This window comes from Catharus ustulatus, chromosome 7 (assembly GCF_009819885.2).
Source record: "Catharus ustulatus isolate bCatUst1 chromosome 7, bCatUst1.pri.v2, whole genome shotgun sequence".
Classification (NCBI taxonomy): domain Eukaryota; kingdom Metazoa; phylum Chordata; class Aves; order Passeriformes; family Turdidae; genus Catharus; species Catharus ustulatus.
Window position 1 is genome coordinate 963,269 of NC_046227.1, and position 16,390 is coordinate 979,658.

Consider the following 16,390-nt stretch of genomic DNA (forward strand, 5'->3'; position numbering starts at 1 on the left):
AGTTGAGTCGATTCTCTCAATTTCCTTGAGCCACCTTCTGGCATTCCCACTGAGGCATTTCACTGCAGCTCATTGGTTACAGCCCCAGGGCTGCCAGAGCTCCAGGTGCATTTGAACACCACTCCCAGGGATGCACAGGGTGGGATTGTTGGGGTGTCTGTGCAGGGCCAGGAGCTGGATCCTTGTGGCTCCTTCCAGCTCTCCCCACATCCATTCTACCACCCTCACCCCAAGTGGGAGTCCTATTTACAAACCAAGTAAAAGTCCTCAGGGAAAAAACAACCCCAACAGCTGTTCCCGTGGCATTTTCTCCAGACAGCCCATCTCATTTTCTGCCTCCACACTGGAGCTCGGGAGCACAGTAAGCTCCTGCAAATCATTATGGATCCCCCAGCAAGGTGCCAAGAGGCTTTACAACCTGTTTGCATCTCCCAGGCATGTTCACACCTCTATAAAGCCAGTGCACAACTTGCTGCCAGCGCCAGGAAAACCGAAACCAGCTGCAGGCCTGGGAAGAGAATGGTGCAGAACTGCCCCTCCTCACCTGGCAACAGCTCCACGTCCATTGCACCTCACCTGGAGAAGGTATGGAAATATCCTCTGCTTTGGCCTGCTTTTGCATTTATTTATGCCTCTGGGAAAAGAACATTTTGGAACCAGTGTTGAGGTAAATCCATAGGGTCCAGGGATAGCGCTTGAAGCAACCTGAGGTAGTGGAAGGTATCCCTGCCCATGGCAGGGGCTTGGACCTAGGTGGGCTTTAAGGTCCCTTCCATCCCAAACCAGGCTGGGGCTCTCTGATCTTTTAGGTCACATCTGGAAAACTGCCTTTGCCAACTGGATGAGCACGGTAAGAAGAGCTAGCAAAGAAAAATAATAAAAAAACCCAAAAACAAAACCAGAAAAACCTCATAACCCAGTGACTTTACTTGAATCAGTAAAGTTAAAGCAAGTATCAATTATCACCTGAGATTTTTGCCAAGCTCCTGAGGCACCATCATCTCTATCCTTCTTAAGTTGTTGTTCTGACAACAATTCCTCTGCACTGACCACATCACGGGCTGACCCTGAGATTCCAACAAAAAGATGCTGACTCCCTGAAGAACGACTCTCTGGGTAGTCTGTGGCATGAAGAGGCACTGGAAACCAAAGGGGCCCAGGCTGCTGGATGCAAGGTTGTGATTAGAAACACAAAATCTCCCAGCTCCTCAAAAAAACCCCTTTTTACTTCCTTTTTCACAATGCAAACAAAACAGACCTGTTACATGGATCTGTGTGGGTTTTCTCTGGTCTTATCGTGGGATATGGAGTAAAATGTAGATAGGAGCTTCTGGTTTTATGTGCTGTGATGGGAAAAACCCGTGAAGTAGGGACACCTTCCCCACACAGAAATGCCACAGAGACCCCAGGGGTGTGTGTGTGTGACACAGATCAGTAACAGAGGTTACACATTTGCCAACAGCTACAGGATATATTGTATTTACTCCAGCAACACCCACACACGTTTAGCAGCCTCTCCCCAGGGAAATAAGACACACAGCATCACTGCCCCCTAAATCTGGAGGCGGGAAGAAAACCCCACAGGAGCAGGGAATGATGTGCGCTCCATGAGGGGGAAAGGGGCAGGATTGGCTCTGTCAGGGCACTCATTTACCAAGTCAAACTGTCCCCAAAAGCAGCCAGCTGCCCTTTAACTGTGCTCGTGGAGTAAAAACTGTTTAATGGGGTCGGGGATTGGGAGGCTACGGATCAGATCCAGGCGGGATTTGCCAAGGATTCTCCGCACAGCTATGCGGCACAGAGACAAGAGGCTCCGGGCGCGGCCTGCAAGGAAAAACACAGGAAAGGATTACTGGGGATTAAAGGAAAGAGGGAGAACAGCAGCACCGAGGGGGCAGGAGGGCTGAGAGTGCACAGATCCTGCCCAGGGAGGAGCCCAAACCACCTGGATTTGGAGTAGGCTGGAAGGGCCAGCTGGAGGCTGGACTGGGATGGTGACCACGGAGGCCATCGCTGCCAAGGCCACAGCAGGACCTCAGGGAGCAGCTGGAGCTGTGTCAGGAGATGTTTTAAGTTGGATTTTAGGAAAAGGTTCTTCCCCCAGAGGGTGCTGGGCACTGTCCAGGCTCCCCAAGGAATGGGCACGGCCCCAGGCAGTGTTTGGACACTGTTCCCAGGGATGCACGGGGGGGAATTGTTGGGGTGTCTGTGCAGGCACAAGGGCTGCACTTTGATCCTTATGCACCCCTTCCCTCAGAATAGAGCCATTGTGGTTCTATTTGGATCATTTCAAAATTATGTGAATGGCATTTTTTTCTCCCCCATCCCCTGGGAAACAACAGCACTGACGGCCAGCTCAGGCCTTATCCCATCTTTCTTTTCAGGGCTTCCTTGGAGTCCATGGAGAGCTCTTCCAGCACAGGGACAAGAGGATGGTGGTGCCTACATTGATTCAGGAGCTGCACCTCCATGGCATCACTCCATTATCCCATATGCTCCACCTGAGCAGTCCCATTTGCCTCCTAAACCCAGGCCTAATGGGACTCCAGCTTATGTGAGCCATCCTCAGCAGGCAGGTTTGAAAACCAGCCCCAGGCAAAGCTGAGTAACCTGGGGATGTGAGCTGTATCCCACAGCCTGAATTCCTTTGAAATTTCTCTGGAGTTCAAGAGGGAAACCCCACTTCCTCCCCTGGTGTGAAGCTGTGGCCTTCACCAGGTGGGTTTCCAAGGAGCTGCACTTTTCCCCACCTTTTTTCATCTCCATCCAAGCTTCCTCCTTCCCCTTTTCATCACCGTTTGTGGCTTTCCTTCCCAAGCAGACTGTCCAGATTAAACTCCCTCTTGGATCCAGAGCCCAGGGTCACACAGGAACAGCTGGGACACACCTGTGTGGCTCTGAAGAACTGGACGCCACTGGTGAGCCACAGCTCCAAAGCCCAGTTTGGATAGGATCCCTAAGCCTTGCCTACATGATTAGGCAATGGAAAAGAGCTGGGAGAGATGAAAAAGGCAGAGTAACAGACAGAGGCTGGGCTGCTGAAGGACTCAAGAGGGGAAAACACCACGTGAAGGTGCAAAATGCAACAGGGGGAAAGCAGGGAGTGGAGAAGTCATTAACGCTCTGCTTGCCAGCTTGTTAGACCCCATTATCTAATTGCTGAAGGTCCTTGAAATGAGGAACACCCACCCTACCACCTCAGCAGCACCTTCACCCCCAAACAACCCCTCCAAACAGCTTTGGGGACCCAAACCCACTCACCCCTGGCTTCTTTGAACACCTCCAGCGCCTCGGCATTCACCTTGACCCTCCCAGTGGCCTCAACTCCCAAGGCCTCCACTTTGACGAGGTTGAGATTAGCTCCAAAGTCAACGAGGAGGTGCACGAAGGCGGGCTCGCAGCCGTGCCGCAGCACGGCGTCCAGCACGCACACGGGTGAGCCCCGCGAGAAGCCCTGCACGTTGATGGGCCCCCAGCAGTTAAAATCCGGGTTGGCTCCGGCCTGGAGCAGCAGGCGGAAGCAGGGCAGGTTGTGGTAGGCAGCGCTGATGTACAGGGGACACACCACCAGCGTGGTCAGCGGCCGCAGCGCCTGCCCCGGCCCACGGGACGCCAGCTGGTGGTTCACGTCCACGTCCGCGCCGTACCTGCTCCGGGAAGAGGGAGGCAGGGTTGGGAATGGCACAGGATGAGGCTAAAGGACACTTCCAGAGTGAGGAACCCACCCATCCCTACCCTCAGCTGGGCCTGGCAGTGCTTCTGAGTGGGGACAGGGCAGCCAGTACAGTCTGATCTTCCAGAAACAAAGATGTTTCCCTGCCCACAACAGCCTGGGATTTGGAGAGAAGAGGAGCAGCAACATCCTTGCAACAACCCCAATACCCTTGAGTTTGCATGGCCAGGTTTAGGTAGTGGGAGGGTACAGGGGTGGCTTCTTTCAGAAGCTTCCCCTGTGCTGGATGAGGGGAACAGGTGATGCCTTGGGTTTTAGCTTTTATATTTTTCAGAATCTCTGCTGCTCAGTGTGTATCTCTGAAACTTCATGTAAGGTGTTGGTAAGTTCTCCTCACAGGATAGTTAGACAAAACAATCCCTTCCCAGCTAGAGAATCAAGGACAACTGGTACCCAAAAAGCAGAAACAACAACGAGGGAAAGGGGGCTGAGACTTCATAGCCTGGGGCTGTGGTTGGATAATTGACCCCAATATGTAGATGAATCAAAACTTGTTAAAGTGTGAAGACTCGTGGCTGAGATCCATATTGGATTCGATTTGAGTAGCCCTGGCCAGGTTCTTGCACTGCCCAAAGTGCATCCTAATAAACACCTATTTTATCCCTTTTGCTCTGTCTAGTCTCTGTTCCAAGACATCCTTTCCAGGCAACACAGGTAGAGCTTGAAGAAGGCAGGAGTGGGGGAAGGTGTTTTTTAAGATTCTTTCCACTTCTCATTACCCTGGTCTGATTTTACTAGTATTAAATTAAACTGATACCCCCAAGTTGAGTCTGTTTTACCCATGATGGTATTTAATGAATGATCTCTTCCCTTCCTTATCTTCCCCATTCCTTATCTTGACCCAGAAACCTTTAGTTGCATGTTCTCTCATCTCGTGTCTTGGCACCAGGGATGGCTCAGCCCCGAGCCAGCACCACGTCACGCTGGATACTAACGAGCTGCCTGGGGAGCAGGGATGTTTCCAGATGACTCCACTGAAGAGGGAGGCTGAAATAACTCCCCTAGCAGGATAAAATGGGCTAAAAAAGCAACACAGGCACTTGATCCCAAACAGCAGGGAAATGGAAACAGGGATCTGCACTCCACAGTGAAACATCTGTGACAAACTCCCGAAGGAGCTGGAGGGGCTGGAATCTGCTGGGGATTCCCCCAGGCAGTGGGGACAGTAATTCCATGTTCCTCCCATGCAAGAGGGAAAAGGGAAGAAGGAGGAAGAAAACACAATCCATAGAGTAGCTGGTTTTAACTGCAAAGCCCAGTCCATTCTACCCACAGAGGGAGAAAAAGTTCCATCACCCACCAGTTTCCTTCCCCAAATTGCAAACTGAGCACTCAGAGAACCAGGTTTTTCCTAGATAGCATTACATTCCTTTCAGGAGTTCATAAAACTAAGGAAAATACCTGGGGACAAATCCTACCTCAAAGCAGGCACAGTTCTCACTGAAGCCAGTGGGGACTTCTCCCTGTCCACCAAATATTCAACCAAATCCTTCAGCTCTGAGTATGGGAAGAGTCTCATTTAAATTAAGCACACTCAGAACAAGGGCTTAGGGACTCCTCTAAGAGCTGCAAATGGCACAAAGTGTATTTTACCCCTTAAAATCAGATTACACAAGCATTTGGACAGAGTTATCCGTTTTTCTGCGGGACTTCCACAGGGCTGTTCTAAGGCCACTGCCTCCTGAGCAGACACCAGATCTCCCTTCATTTCAGTCCTTTTTTTGCCCCATTATTATCATCAAAATTCTCAGTGGAAGCCCTCAGTTGAAAGCAAACCCCCAAATTGTACTTTTAGCAGGGTCAGGCATGCACCTGAGGGATGGGGGTGATCTGGCAGCTCTCTTTTTCCCAGTTTTAGCCTGGGAAAAGGATCCTTGCTACCCTCAGTCCCACTGTAGGTAGCAGTGGATCCCACCACAGCATGATCCCAAATTATGAGGAATGTCATTTATATCCCTAAATATTTCCAGCAGCCCCCCAGTAAAATGGATCCCTATGTGCACATGTGCATTTATTATTCATGGATGGGATTTTACCTCCTGCTTGGTTCAGCACTTGTAGGAATGCTCCATAGGATTTTCAAACCAGGTGATGTTTAGACACCTGCAATGAACCTGACTGGGTTCAGGTTCTCTCAAAATATTCCCTCCTACCTCAGGAAAAGTGTCTTCCTCATTGCACTCCCCCTGCCAAATCCTGTAGATCCAACATTTTAAAAATCCCTGTAATATAAAGGCTGCATTTTTCACAAGTAACTCTGCAAAGATCTGTGAAATCCCTACTCTGAGATATTTGAAATTTTGGGCAATCTGACAATTTGGTATTAGTTTAGCAGTCTTGGGAGAGACATTGCCTAATAAAAAGAGATTGGACAAACTCCAGTTAATTTTTAATCCTGAAAGCTGTCCAAAATCTTACTTTTAATATTGCTGGTGAGATATCCCAAAGAGCAGACACATAAATCAAGGCATCAGCTCTCCCTGTGCTGCTGAAATACCATGTGCTACATTTCACCCTGCCTGGGTGGAGAGAGCAGGGGAGACTTTTTGGGAATGCAAAAACTTGAATGCTGTATCAACATCATCCTCCCAGCTTGTTGGGAAAGGAGCAAGGAGGGGGAATTATCTCCCTTTCTTCCTCAAAGCTGCACTTGTATGAAAATTCAAAAAGGGAAGAAAATCCCAGAGGATTTTGAATCTTTTCCTATTCAAATCCTTTTGTTATTTTCTAGCATTTGAGGTCATCATAGGGATTCCTTAGATTCTCTTCTCTTTCACTATTTCTCCCTACAAGCCTACATTTTCCCATTATGATCCCTTATTATCTGGCATCCATTGCCCATACAGATGTCCAGCATGATCCCTTGTACAGAAATCTTCCAATTTAAAAAGAAGGAATAATCAGGGCATGCCAAAGAAGGAGCAATTCAAGTGCCCACAGCCTCCTGCTACACCTTGAGCCCTGCTGGTACTGCCAAGGGAGTCTCCTGATGGAACACCCAACACCCAGGGAGGCTTTTTTCAGGGAATCTGCCTCCTTCCTAACTCCAGTCAGGGGCATGGTGGAAGCAGGGGGGATTGCAAGGTTTGGATTTGACTGGATGGTGGGCTCAGAACCGGAGATTCCTGTCCTGACCTTGGACTGGAACAGGTGGGAACAGACCCACTGCCAAGGCGAAGTGATGGGAAATCCAAGGATGTCCCTCTGGGCACCTCTCCACCTTCTCCTCTCCAGTCCAAGAGGTGTGGAGGCTGCAGCCAGGTGAGGAGGGAAGGGATGCTGATGGAGCAGGAGAAAGGAGAGGCACCCTGAGCCCAGCCCCCAGCTCTGACCTGATGAGCTCCTGCAGGATGTCAGCACGCCCCACCCGCGCCGCGTGGTACACTGGGGTGCTGCGGTGGTGCCGGCTGCCGTTGGGATCAGCGCCGGCCTCCAGCAGGATCTTGGCACACTCCAGGTGCCCGTTGACCACGGCCACGTAGAGGGCAGTCTGCCCCTTGACGTCCACCAGGTCGATCTCAGCCCCTTTGCGCAGCAGGAAGTCGACACAGGGGCCGTGGCCGGCGGTGGCCGCGATGCGCAGCGGGGTGCAGGGCAGCCACCCGCAGCACCACACCGACTTCTCGTTGATCCGGCTGCATCGGGGGAACACACAGTGAGAGAAGCCCCTGTTCCCGCCAGGAGGGTGCCCCAGGCTCCCCAGGGAATGGGTATGGCCCCAAGGCTGCCAAGACCCCAAGGAATATCTGGACAATGCTCTCAGGGATGCACGGCGGGGATTGTTGGGGTGTCTGTGCAGGTGCTGCACTTTGATCCTTGCACATCTCTTCCAACTCTGTGGTTCTATTTGGATCATTTTAAAATTATGTAAATGGCATTTTTTTCTCCCCCATCCCCTGGGAAACAACAGCACTGACGGCCAGCTCAGGCCTTATCCCATCTTTCTTTGGAGTCCATGGAGAGCTCTTCCAGCACGGGGACAAGAGGATGGCAGTGCCCACATTGATTCAGGAGCTGGACCTCCACGGCATCACTCCATTATCCCACATGCTCCACCTGAGCAGTCCCATTTGCCTCCTAAACCCAGGCCTAATGGGACTCCAGCTTATGTGAGCCATCCTCAGCAGGCAGGTTTGAAAACCAGCCCCAGGCAAAGCTGAGTAACCTGGGGATGTGAGCTGTATCTCACAGCCTGAATCCCTTTGAAATTTCTCTGGAGTTCAAGGGTGAACCACTTCCAGCCCTGGTGTGAAGCTGTGGCCCTTCCACTCAGGATATGGATTCTCTGATTTCTGGCACTTTTAGCAGCCCCAAAAAGGGTGACAGATGCTGCCTGGACAGATGAAGCAGAGCAATGCTTCAGGGTGGGCTCTAGTTGTGCCAGGGGCTGCACACCTGCACAAACCCTGCCTCAAAAATCACCAATTAAAAAAGAAAAAATAAAAGAGCTTCTCCCTTTTGTCCCTTTTTCCAGGAAGATGTCCCAAACTGGTAGCCCACTGAAGCTGTGCCTGCCCCATTCCTGGAAATGTCCAAGTCCAGGTTGGACTTAGAGGCTTGGAGCTATCTGGTCAAGTGGAAGGTATCCCTGCCCGTGGCAGGTGTGGAATGGGATGAGCTTTGAGATCCAGATCTACCTCCAAATTTAAAGACATCATGTCTCTGGTCACTCCATCACCTGTTGAATGGAGCTGTGGTTCCCACCCTCCTCTTCCTGTCAAACTTTGCTTTTTCCTACCAAAAAATCTCAGCCCAAGGGTCCAAAGAGCCCCAGCTGTCCAGGTAGCAGAAAGAAGGGCTGGCTCATTCTCATTTTTTGCTGGAACAACACCTTTTTTTGAGGCTGGGAAACATTTAGCACTCTAAGCAGATTTCTCCATGATGCAGGAAAATTAATTAACTATCCCCACTGTCACAGGGTTAGCACTGGGCAGATTTTGTAACATGGGGTGTTTCAGGTTTATAGCTGATTGTAATCCCTTTTGTATGTTTTCCCCATTATCCGTAGGCTCCCATTTTCCTGCTATCACATTCCTATCCTGATCTGAAAAGAGTTCATGCACAGCTGCCACAGCCTCATGAGCTGCTTTGAGACTTGCCTCCTGGTAAACCAGGGGAATGATCTGGGGGAAAGGGGAGCATCCTCCCACACTGACACTTCTCCCATAAAAACCCCCTGGATCCCTGGAATTGTCCAAGGCCAGGCTGGACAGGGCTTGGAGCAACCTGGGATAGTGGAAGGTGTCCCTGCCCATGGCAGGGGGTGGGATAAGATGAGCTTTGAGGTCCCTTCCAACCCAAACCATGCTATGGAAAAAACAGGATGAGATGGAGGTCACCAAAAGGAGCAAGCTGTAAGGACAATGAGAATATCCTAAGAAACACCTCTCCCCAAAAACAGTGGGTGGGATGGGAGCCCCCAAAATGTGCAGGCTGTGGGAACAGTGGGAAGAACACCCTAACACCTCTGACAAGACAAAAGCTGAGATAGGAGTCCCCAAAAGGCACAGCTGGGGAGGGTGGTGAGTGAAGCATCCTCCCATAAAAACTCACATCCCTGGAAGTGTCCCAGGCCAGGCAGGCTGGGACTTGGAGCACCATGGGATAGTGGCAGGTGTCCCTGCCCATGGCAGGGGTGGCACAGGATGCTGAGCATGGTCCGTGGGACACGGGTGGGATGCAGGCAGGATGCGGGTGGGACACGGGTGGGATGAGGATGGGATGCAGGTGGGATGAGGATAGGATGAGGGTGGGATGCAGGTTGGACACGGGTGGGATGAGGATGGGATGAGGATGGGATGCAGGTGGGACGCGGGGCAGCCGGAGCGCTGCGGGGGGAGCAGGCAGGCGGCGGGGCCGTGCCGCCAGGGCTGCATGCCCACCTCTGGAAGCTCTCGTCCTGCAGCAGGCTGCGCAGGGTGGGCAGGTCCCCCACGAAAGCCGCGTCGTGCAGCCGGGTGTCCTCGCAGTGCTCCAGCGGGTGGTCGCAGAACTGCTCCCGCAGCCATTCCTTCAGGTTGCGACCTGCGCTGGAGAGAGGCACACGGCATGAGGAAGGGGAGCCGAGCCGAGGGGGGCTCACCCCGCTGTCCCCCGGCTCGGCCCCCCGGGACCCCCCTGCCCACGGTACCTGCCCGGGGCGGGCGCGTCCCCGCCCTCCGCCATCGCGCCCCGCCGGCCCCGCTCGCCCTCCCCCGGTGCCTCCCCCGGCCCCTCCTTCCCGGCCTCCCTTCCCGGCCTGATTGGCCCCCGCTTCGCTTCCTGCTCCCGTTAAGGTGGATTCTCCCTGCTCCCGATCCGGCCGCTTGTTTTGCTCAGGGAATTGCGGCTCCTGCCTGCCGCTGCGGGCACGGCCGGGGCTGGGGTAGCTGCGGTCGGCATCGGGCAGTTTCCTGCAGCTTTTGCGGGTTCCTTTGCTCCCAGTTTCTGGCCATTTTCCTGATTGTAGCTCGGTTTTCCCGCAGCGCAGCTTCCGGGATCTTCTCTTGGCAGGGATCCACCAGCATCATCCAGTCCAACCCCACCCTGTGCATCCCTGGGAGCAGTGTCCAAACCCTCCTGGAGCTCTGGCAGCCTCGGGGCTGTGCCCATTCCCTGGGGAGCCTGGGCAGTGCCCAGCACCCTCTGGGGGAAGAGCCTGACCTTCCCTGACACAGCTCCAGCCGTTCCCTTGGGTGCTGTCCCTGGGCACAGCAAGCAGCGATTGGAGCTGTCCCTCAGGATGAAGATGCAGGCCATGCTGAGATCTCCTCCCTCTCTCCTCCTCTGCTCCAAGCTGAACAAGCCAAGTGCCCTCAGCTAGTCCTTACCCCTTCACCATCTTCATTCTCCCTATTCCCTTCAGCATCTCTGTGACCTTTCTTTGGACACTCTCTAATAGCTTTATATCCTTATTATTGCTCTCCAAGCATTTAAAACAAACCCTCATCTTCTGAGTGCACATTTTTGAGTCTCCAGTAGCAGCAGGGAATGGTGGTCATCCATCCATCCATCTGTCCATCCATCCGTCCATCCATCCTACTGCTCTATGGAGCAAACATTGTCCTGACGAGTTCTTGTACAGTGGTGGTGAGAGGGAGTGACTGTGCAGACTTAGCCTCCAGCTCTGGGAATCCATAGGTGTTTCAGAGAAATCCCACGGGGAAATGCGCTAAACTCTGCCAGTTTATATCACTCTAAGTGGCTTCAGTGGGGAAATGGAAATTTGCGGAGGTGAAGATCATTTGGTGAAGACCTAGGAAGTCTTCACCAGCCTTTCCAAGTCTGGAGAAACTGTTTTGTCCAGGATATCCTGACTGCTCAAACCAGATGTACCAAGCTGAGAGCATGGGCTTTTGGCAACCCACACAGAAACTGGAGCCTGCAGGGGGAGGCTTCCAGGGTCTCAAAATAGCCACTTATCCAACACACGCTGCCTCACCCGCTAGGCAAGACCTGTTCTCCAGCTCCTAACCCTGAAGCAATGAAAAAAACCAAAAACTAACATTCAATAAATAAATAAATAAAGCAAATAAAACTCCTCCTGCTGCTCCAGGTTGAGGATGCCTCAACCACCTCCACCACATTCACTAACATTTCCCACTGCCCCTCCTGAGCAGACACATCCTCCCACTCCCCATCCTCTCCCAACCATACTTCTTATTCTTCAAACAAAACCAGGAGTTCACTCTCCCTGCTCCTGGAAACAGGATCAGGAAAGGAACCAGCCCATCCACTGGGGCCCCACCAGGACCCTGCTCCCGGCTGCCCATCCTTCCTTCCTTCCTTCCTACCTCCCACACCGCTGGAGAAACTCTGCCTCACCTGAACGTGGCCGAGGGGAAAAGAGGGGGCAGGGGTGAGCTCCTGTTAATCCACGGCTTTTACTCCCTGGAATGAAGCCAGTGGTTGCATTTAGTGCCAGACTGAGAAGAAAATGCACCTCCCTCTCATTCCTGGATAAACATGGACATTTGGGGAGCCTTGGCTGAAAAGGACAATGATTTATACCTGGTGCTAAAACCAGTGGTTAGTCCCACCACCTCCAACACCATTTTCCAGGGGCACCACACCTTTTAAACCCACTCAGATTCCTCCCGGACCTTCCAAGCAGAAGGAAAAAAGCTGCATTATGAAATACTTTGCAATTGTAACTGCTTTGATGCCAGGGTCACAGTGAAGGAAAAGAAAGAAAGGAAGGGAAAAAAAATGCAGTGACCAGAAGTGTAATTCACACTTAGCTCAGTCCATAAAACTTCTCCCTGCCTGGATCTAAGCCATCAGCTTGGATTTGTAGTGAACTCTCAAGTGAAGTTGCCCTAGTGATAAATGCATCTGTGGGGAAAGAGGTGGGGGGAAAAAATCCCTCATCCCGTTTTTTAGCACAGCCCAACTTTTTTCTGGGGATTTAGTGTAGTTCCTGAAGTCAACATGAAGGTGTGCATTAACAGCAGAAAACAGGAATTGAGAGATGAGAGAAGAACTGAATTCCAACATCCAGGATGTCATTAGGACTGGGGCTGGAAGCACAAAGATGACAACAGAAAGGTTGCTTCGAGTCCAGGAAGTTAATTCTGCTGCAAATGGGCCTAAATACCTCTGTCCTGAGGGAAAACAGGCAGCACTGATGCATCAGCCAGCTGAATTTTAACCTTCCATCAGGTGTCCAGCCCTTTGCTCCTTCAATCTTGACTGGGAGAAAGTGGAGGGTGTGGAGTGGAGATTCTACTGCAATCCCACAGAAAGGCAGGGACTAGAAAATCATCCCATCCATCATCATCATCATCATCATCATCATGAGCCAGAGGTGAACAGTCACCTCGCTGCTCCTGAAGAAACTGGGACAATCTGTCCTGACCGTGAGGGAAAAGGGCTAAAACTGAGTGAAGAACCATCATTAAGGGAAAAATGGCCCAAAAAAAGGGACTGTTCCCTACTGGTTGTGCCGAGAGGGGTGTGGGTCACACCACCTGTGATTGTTGGAATTTTGGTTAGGATTTTCCAGCTTGCCCAGAGGGTGCCTGTTGATAAGGAAACAGGGCAGTGATTGTCCTACACATCCCTTTCATTTATCCCAATTAAATTATGGGATTCCCTGCTTTTCTCTCATTCTTTTCCTATCATTTATTTCCATTAAGGGCGTGTGAAAGGCTCTGGGAATCTTTGTGTAATGTGGTGCAGAAACACCTCAGGAGTGTGAGGAACCCAAATCCATCAGCCTGGTGTCTCCATGTCTCCAGCAGGATCCAGCCACAGGTTCCCAGCTCATGGATCAAGCACAGTTGCAGATAGTTTTTCTCCAGAGCCATCATCATCAACAAGTTTGAGGCAGGGAAGGAAAACACCAATGGAGCCTTTATCACCATTTTCCAGGAGAAACAGCCATCCTTTGATGGCAGATGTGGGAATATCACAGGAGATGCAGGCGCCTCCTTTACCTCAGTCCGCAAAGGAAACACCTCCTTACAGGCTGGTTAGAAAATACCAGAAAATCTGCTGAGGACAGGTTTCCATCCACAGCAAAGGGTTGCCCAGGAATGAGTCACTCAGGAACATTTCAGTCCAACTCCCACCAGGGGATTTGCAGACAAAATGGATTTATTTATATTTTTAGATGCTGGTTTGGTTTTGGGGTTTTTTTCCCCCCTTCAAAAAATATTCAGATTTTGTTAGGAAAATAAAACTGGAAAGGGTTTTTTTCACCCCACAACCCCACCATGTTGAACAACTTCTTTTAGCACTCATGTGGAATTGTCAGAAGAAATAGCTCAAGGAAAAGGAAGAGTGGAGGGAAGAAAAGAGCTGGGGAGAAGAAAAGCTAATTTCCAACATGCACAGGAGTTGGACTTTGATGATCTTTTTGAGTCCCTTCCAACTCAGCAATTCTGTGTTTCTGTATCCCTCCCTCTTCCCCTGAGTGTTGCCATTGTCCACTTCATCCTACACCAGCATTTCTGACACACAGAGAGGTCAAACAGTGAATGTTTCATAGAAATCATAGAATGGTTTGGGCTGGGAGGGACCTTCAAAGATCATCCAGTCCAACCCATCAAACAGTGAATATTATGTAGAAATTATAGAACAATTTGGGCTGGAAGGGACCTTTAAAGATCATCCAGTCCAATCCATGAAGGCATTCCAGGCAGTTCAGATCCATGGACCTTTAAAGATCATGGAGTCCAGTCCATGAGGGCATACCAGTCCAGATCCCTGCCCAGGGATGCAGCTCCCAGTGCCTTGGGAGTGAGGTTTTAAATTAGGCCCGCTGCAGAATTTGGTATGATCAGCATCAAGTAACCCTGTCAGACACCTGCATTAGTGACAAAAGGCTCATCAAGAACCCCACAGCAGCATCTACACCTCCACATTCCCACAGAGGAGGTGGTTTGGGAGGTGCATCCAGCTAGGAATAGGCATCAGGAGCTCCATGGAGTTTGACCTCTATAGAAATGCACAAAGGTGACAAATTCTGTCAAAAAATGAGAAAATACAGCAAGTAGGGGACTGTGCACAAACAGACATGAAGAGATGAATTAAGCCAGCTCTCCAGGCAGGTCTGGCCTTGCAAGTGCTTGACTTTCCCACCTTAACACTGTGCTCTCAGCACACTGTTTTCCCCTGAAATTCCCTGAAAATAAAGCTGCCCACCCGCCCGGTGCACAGCTAGAGGATCCCAGCATTGAGTGACTGCAGGCACTTAGGGCTGCCCCAGGCACAAGGGTCTCTTTATGGAGCACACAGGACCTGAAGCAGCCTCGGTGAACCAGCAGAGAAAAATAAACATCCTTCTCTTGCAAGTGCCTCGCACAATTTCATTAAGCCAGGCTGCAGCAGATGTGTATTTATTGAATGGAGCCCTCAGAGTAAGAAAAAGGGGGGAGAGAACCCCCCTTGGGCTGCTGAGGGGGGATTTAATGAAACCCAACAAAGCAAGAACCACCTCCGCCCTACTTGAAGCCCAGTGCTAAAAAAAGAACCCCCAAAGTAATTTTTTAGCAGCGATTTCCGCGAGCTGTGGGCTCCAAACCATTCCCCGAGGAAAGAAAGAAAGAAAGAAAGGTGTCTTTGGGAAGGAGGGGTGCAGGAATTCCAAGCAGGAATTTCATTCCTGCCTGCTTTCATCCATCCCTGGATGCTGGCCCACCTCTGAGGTGGGGTGTGAACACAAAACATTTCCCCTGTTGTTTCCCCCGCTCCCATCCCACTGCTACTCGCTAATTAAGAAATTGAAATTAACCCTCAGCTCCACACGTTTCGTCCCAGAGAAGGGATTCTCTTTCAAGGTATTCCAGGTCTTTTTCTCTGCTTATATTGTCCCTTTTTTTAATTGGAAGTGGTTCCAGGGCTGCTACTTCAAATATTTCAGTTACCAAAACTCAGCTTCCAGTTTTGTTGTTCGGAGAGGTTGTGGCTGCACCTGGATCCCTGGAAGTGTTCAAAGCCAACTTGGAGCAACCTGGGATAGTGGAAGGTGTCCCTGCCCATGCAATGAGATGAGCTTTAAGGTCCCTTCCAACCCAAATTCCATGATTCTGTGAAAAAATAACACTGATGACCCTTTTCACAGCATCTCTCCCACCAGTGATGCAATATTTCATTTATCAAATGACCCCAAGTTCCTGTTTCTCCCCTCAAAAAGAGGTCATGCAGTGGAGATACATCAGAAATGTCATCCTGCTGTGCTTGAGAGACACAGAAAATACAGCCAGCCATGCCTGAATGGCATAAACTTGTGATCAGGACAGCAGTACAGCAATAAAATCTTTAAATGCTGCTAGAAAGGTGAGATGTTAGCTTCTAGAATCACAGAATACTTTGTTTCTGTACTCAAAAAGGTTTGCAAAGGTAGGTGAGTGGTATTACTGCACATGGCTGGGCTGGGACAGAGAAGAAGAGATAATGATTATCCCTAATTAGGGATCCATACAAACCTATTAATGCTTTGTTCCTCAAGGAGTGAAAGCTAAGCTCTAATACAATGCAGTTCACTCTTACTTTTGTTTGTTTAATTAAAATCTAAACCTATAGAAAGTGGGGGAAAAAAGGAAGAAAAAGAAAAGAAAAAAAAAAAAAAAAAAGAACAAAAACCACCAGTTACCAGCACCTGGTTATTGCCAGAATCCAGGGGTATGGAATCTGACTCCCATTGCCTTCATCAGCTCAGGATTTGACAAATCAAAGATTATTTAGATTTTTCAGGGCCTCACAACAGCACAGACAAGCCAAAAGCTGAGCACTCCACCCTCAGCCTTATTAGCAGCCATTTTCATAGTCATAAACCAGGAGAACAATGTCTCATTTTCTAATTAATACAGATTGTCATTAATGGATCCCAACAAAGCTGCCTTTCATTCCTTTCCTCGCTGGTGCATTTGGTGAAGCACTTAAAGGGGGCCAGCCCAGTGCATGCACAGAACTGTTTTAATTACATCCTGTGAATTTATTTTTCCAGGGAGAAATATTTCTCAGGGAAAACGTCTATAAAAGTAACTTTAGAAGCAAAGTAATTTTGTGTGTGTTTCCTATAGGAAATCTGTTTAGTTTAAGTCCCAGCTTCTAACACACTCCTTCACACAGCAGCATGACCTGGAGAATGCTGTTGACAGCCACGGTAAAATCCTGGTATCTCCTTCTGAAATGAAATTCCTGATGGATTTGGGAGCTGTATCTTGATGGGAC

At 50.3% G+C, this 16,390-nt stretch overlaps 1 protein-coding gene across 1 annotated transcript; it reads right to left on the minus strand.

Annotated features, from left to right (window-relative positions):
• Positions 1-1,444: 1,444 nt before the first annotated feature.
• ASB1 (ankyrin repeat and SOCS box containing 1) lies at positions 1,445-9,910 on the minus strand. Its single transcript, XM_033065075.2, has 5 exons — positions 9,864-9,910; positions 9,616-9,762; positions 7,066-7,368; positions 3,262-3,647; positions 1,445-1,824 (listed from the first exon to the last, which is right to left on the minus strand). The coding sequence occupies exons 1-5, from the start codon at positions 9,896-9,898 to the stop codon at positions 1,691-1,693; spliced, it is 1,005 nt and encodes a 334-aa protein (XP_032920966.1). The 5' UTR covers positions 9,899-9,910; the 3' UTR covers positions 1,445-1,690.
• Between the last annotated feature and the right edge of the window lie 6,480 nt (positions 9,911-16,390).

Bases quoted from the DNA above. Each gene is read 5' to 3' on its own strand.
- ASB1 (XM_033065075.2), bottom strand. From the start codon at position 9,898: ATGGCGGAGGGCGGGGACGCGCCCGCCCCGGGCAG. The intron at 9,763-9,863 runs GTACCGTGGGCA...GCCTCTCTCCAG, and splicing joins GACGCGCCCGCCCCGGGCAG to CGCAGGTCGCAACCTGAAGG. The intron at 1,825-3,261 runs GTGAGTGGGTTT...TTTTCCTTGCAG, and splicing joins GGTGTTCAAAGAAGCCAGGG to GCCGCGCCCGGAGCCTCTTG.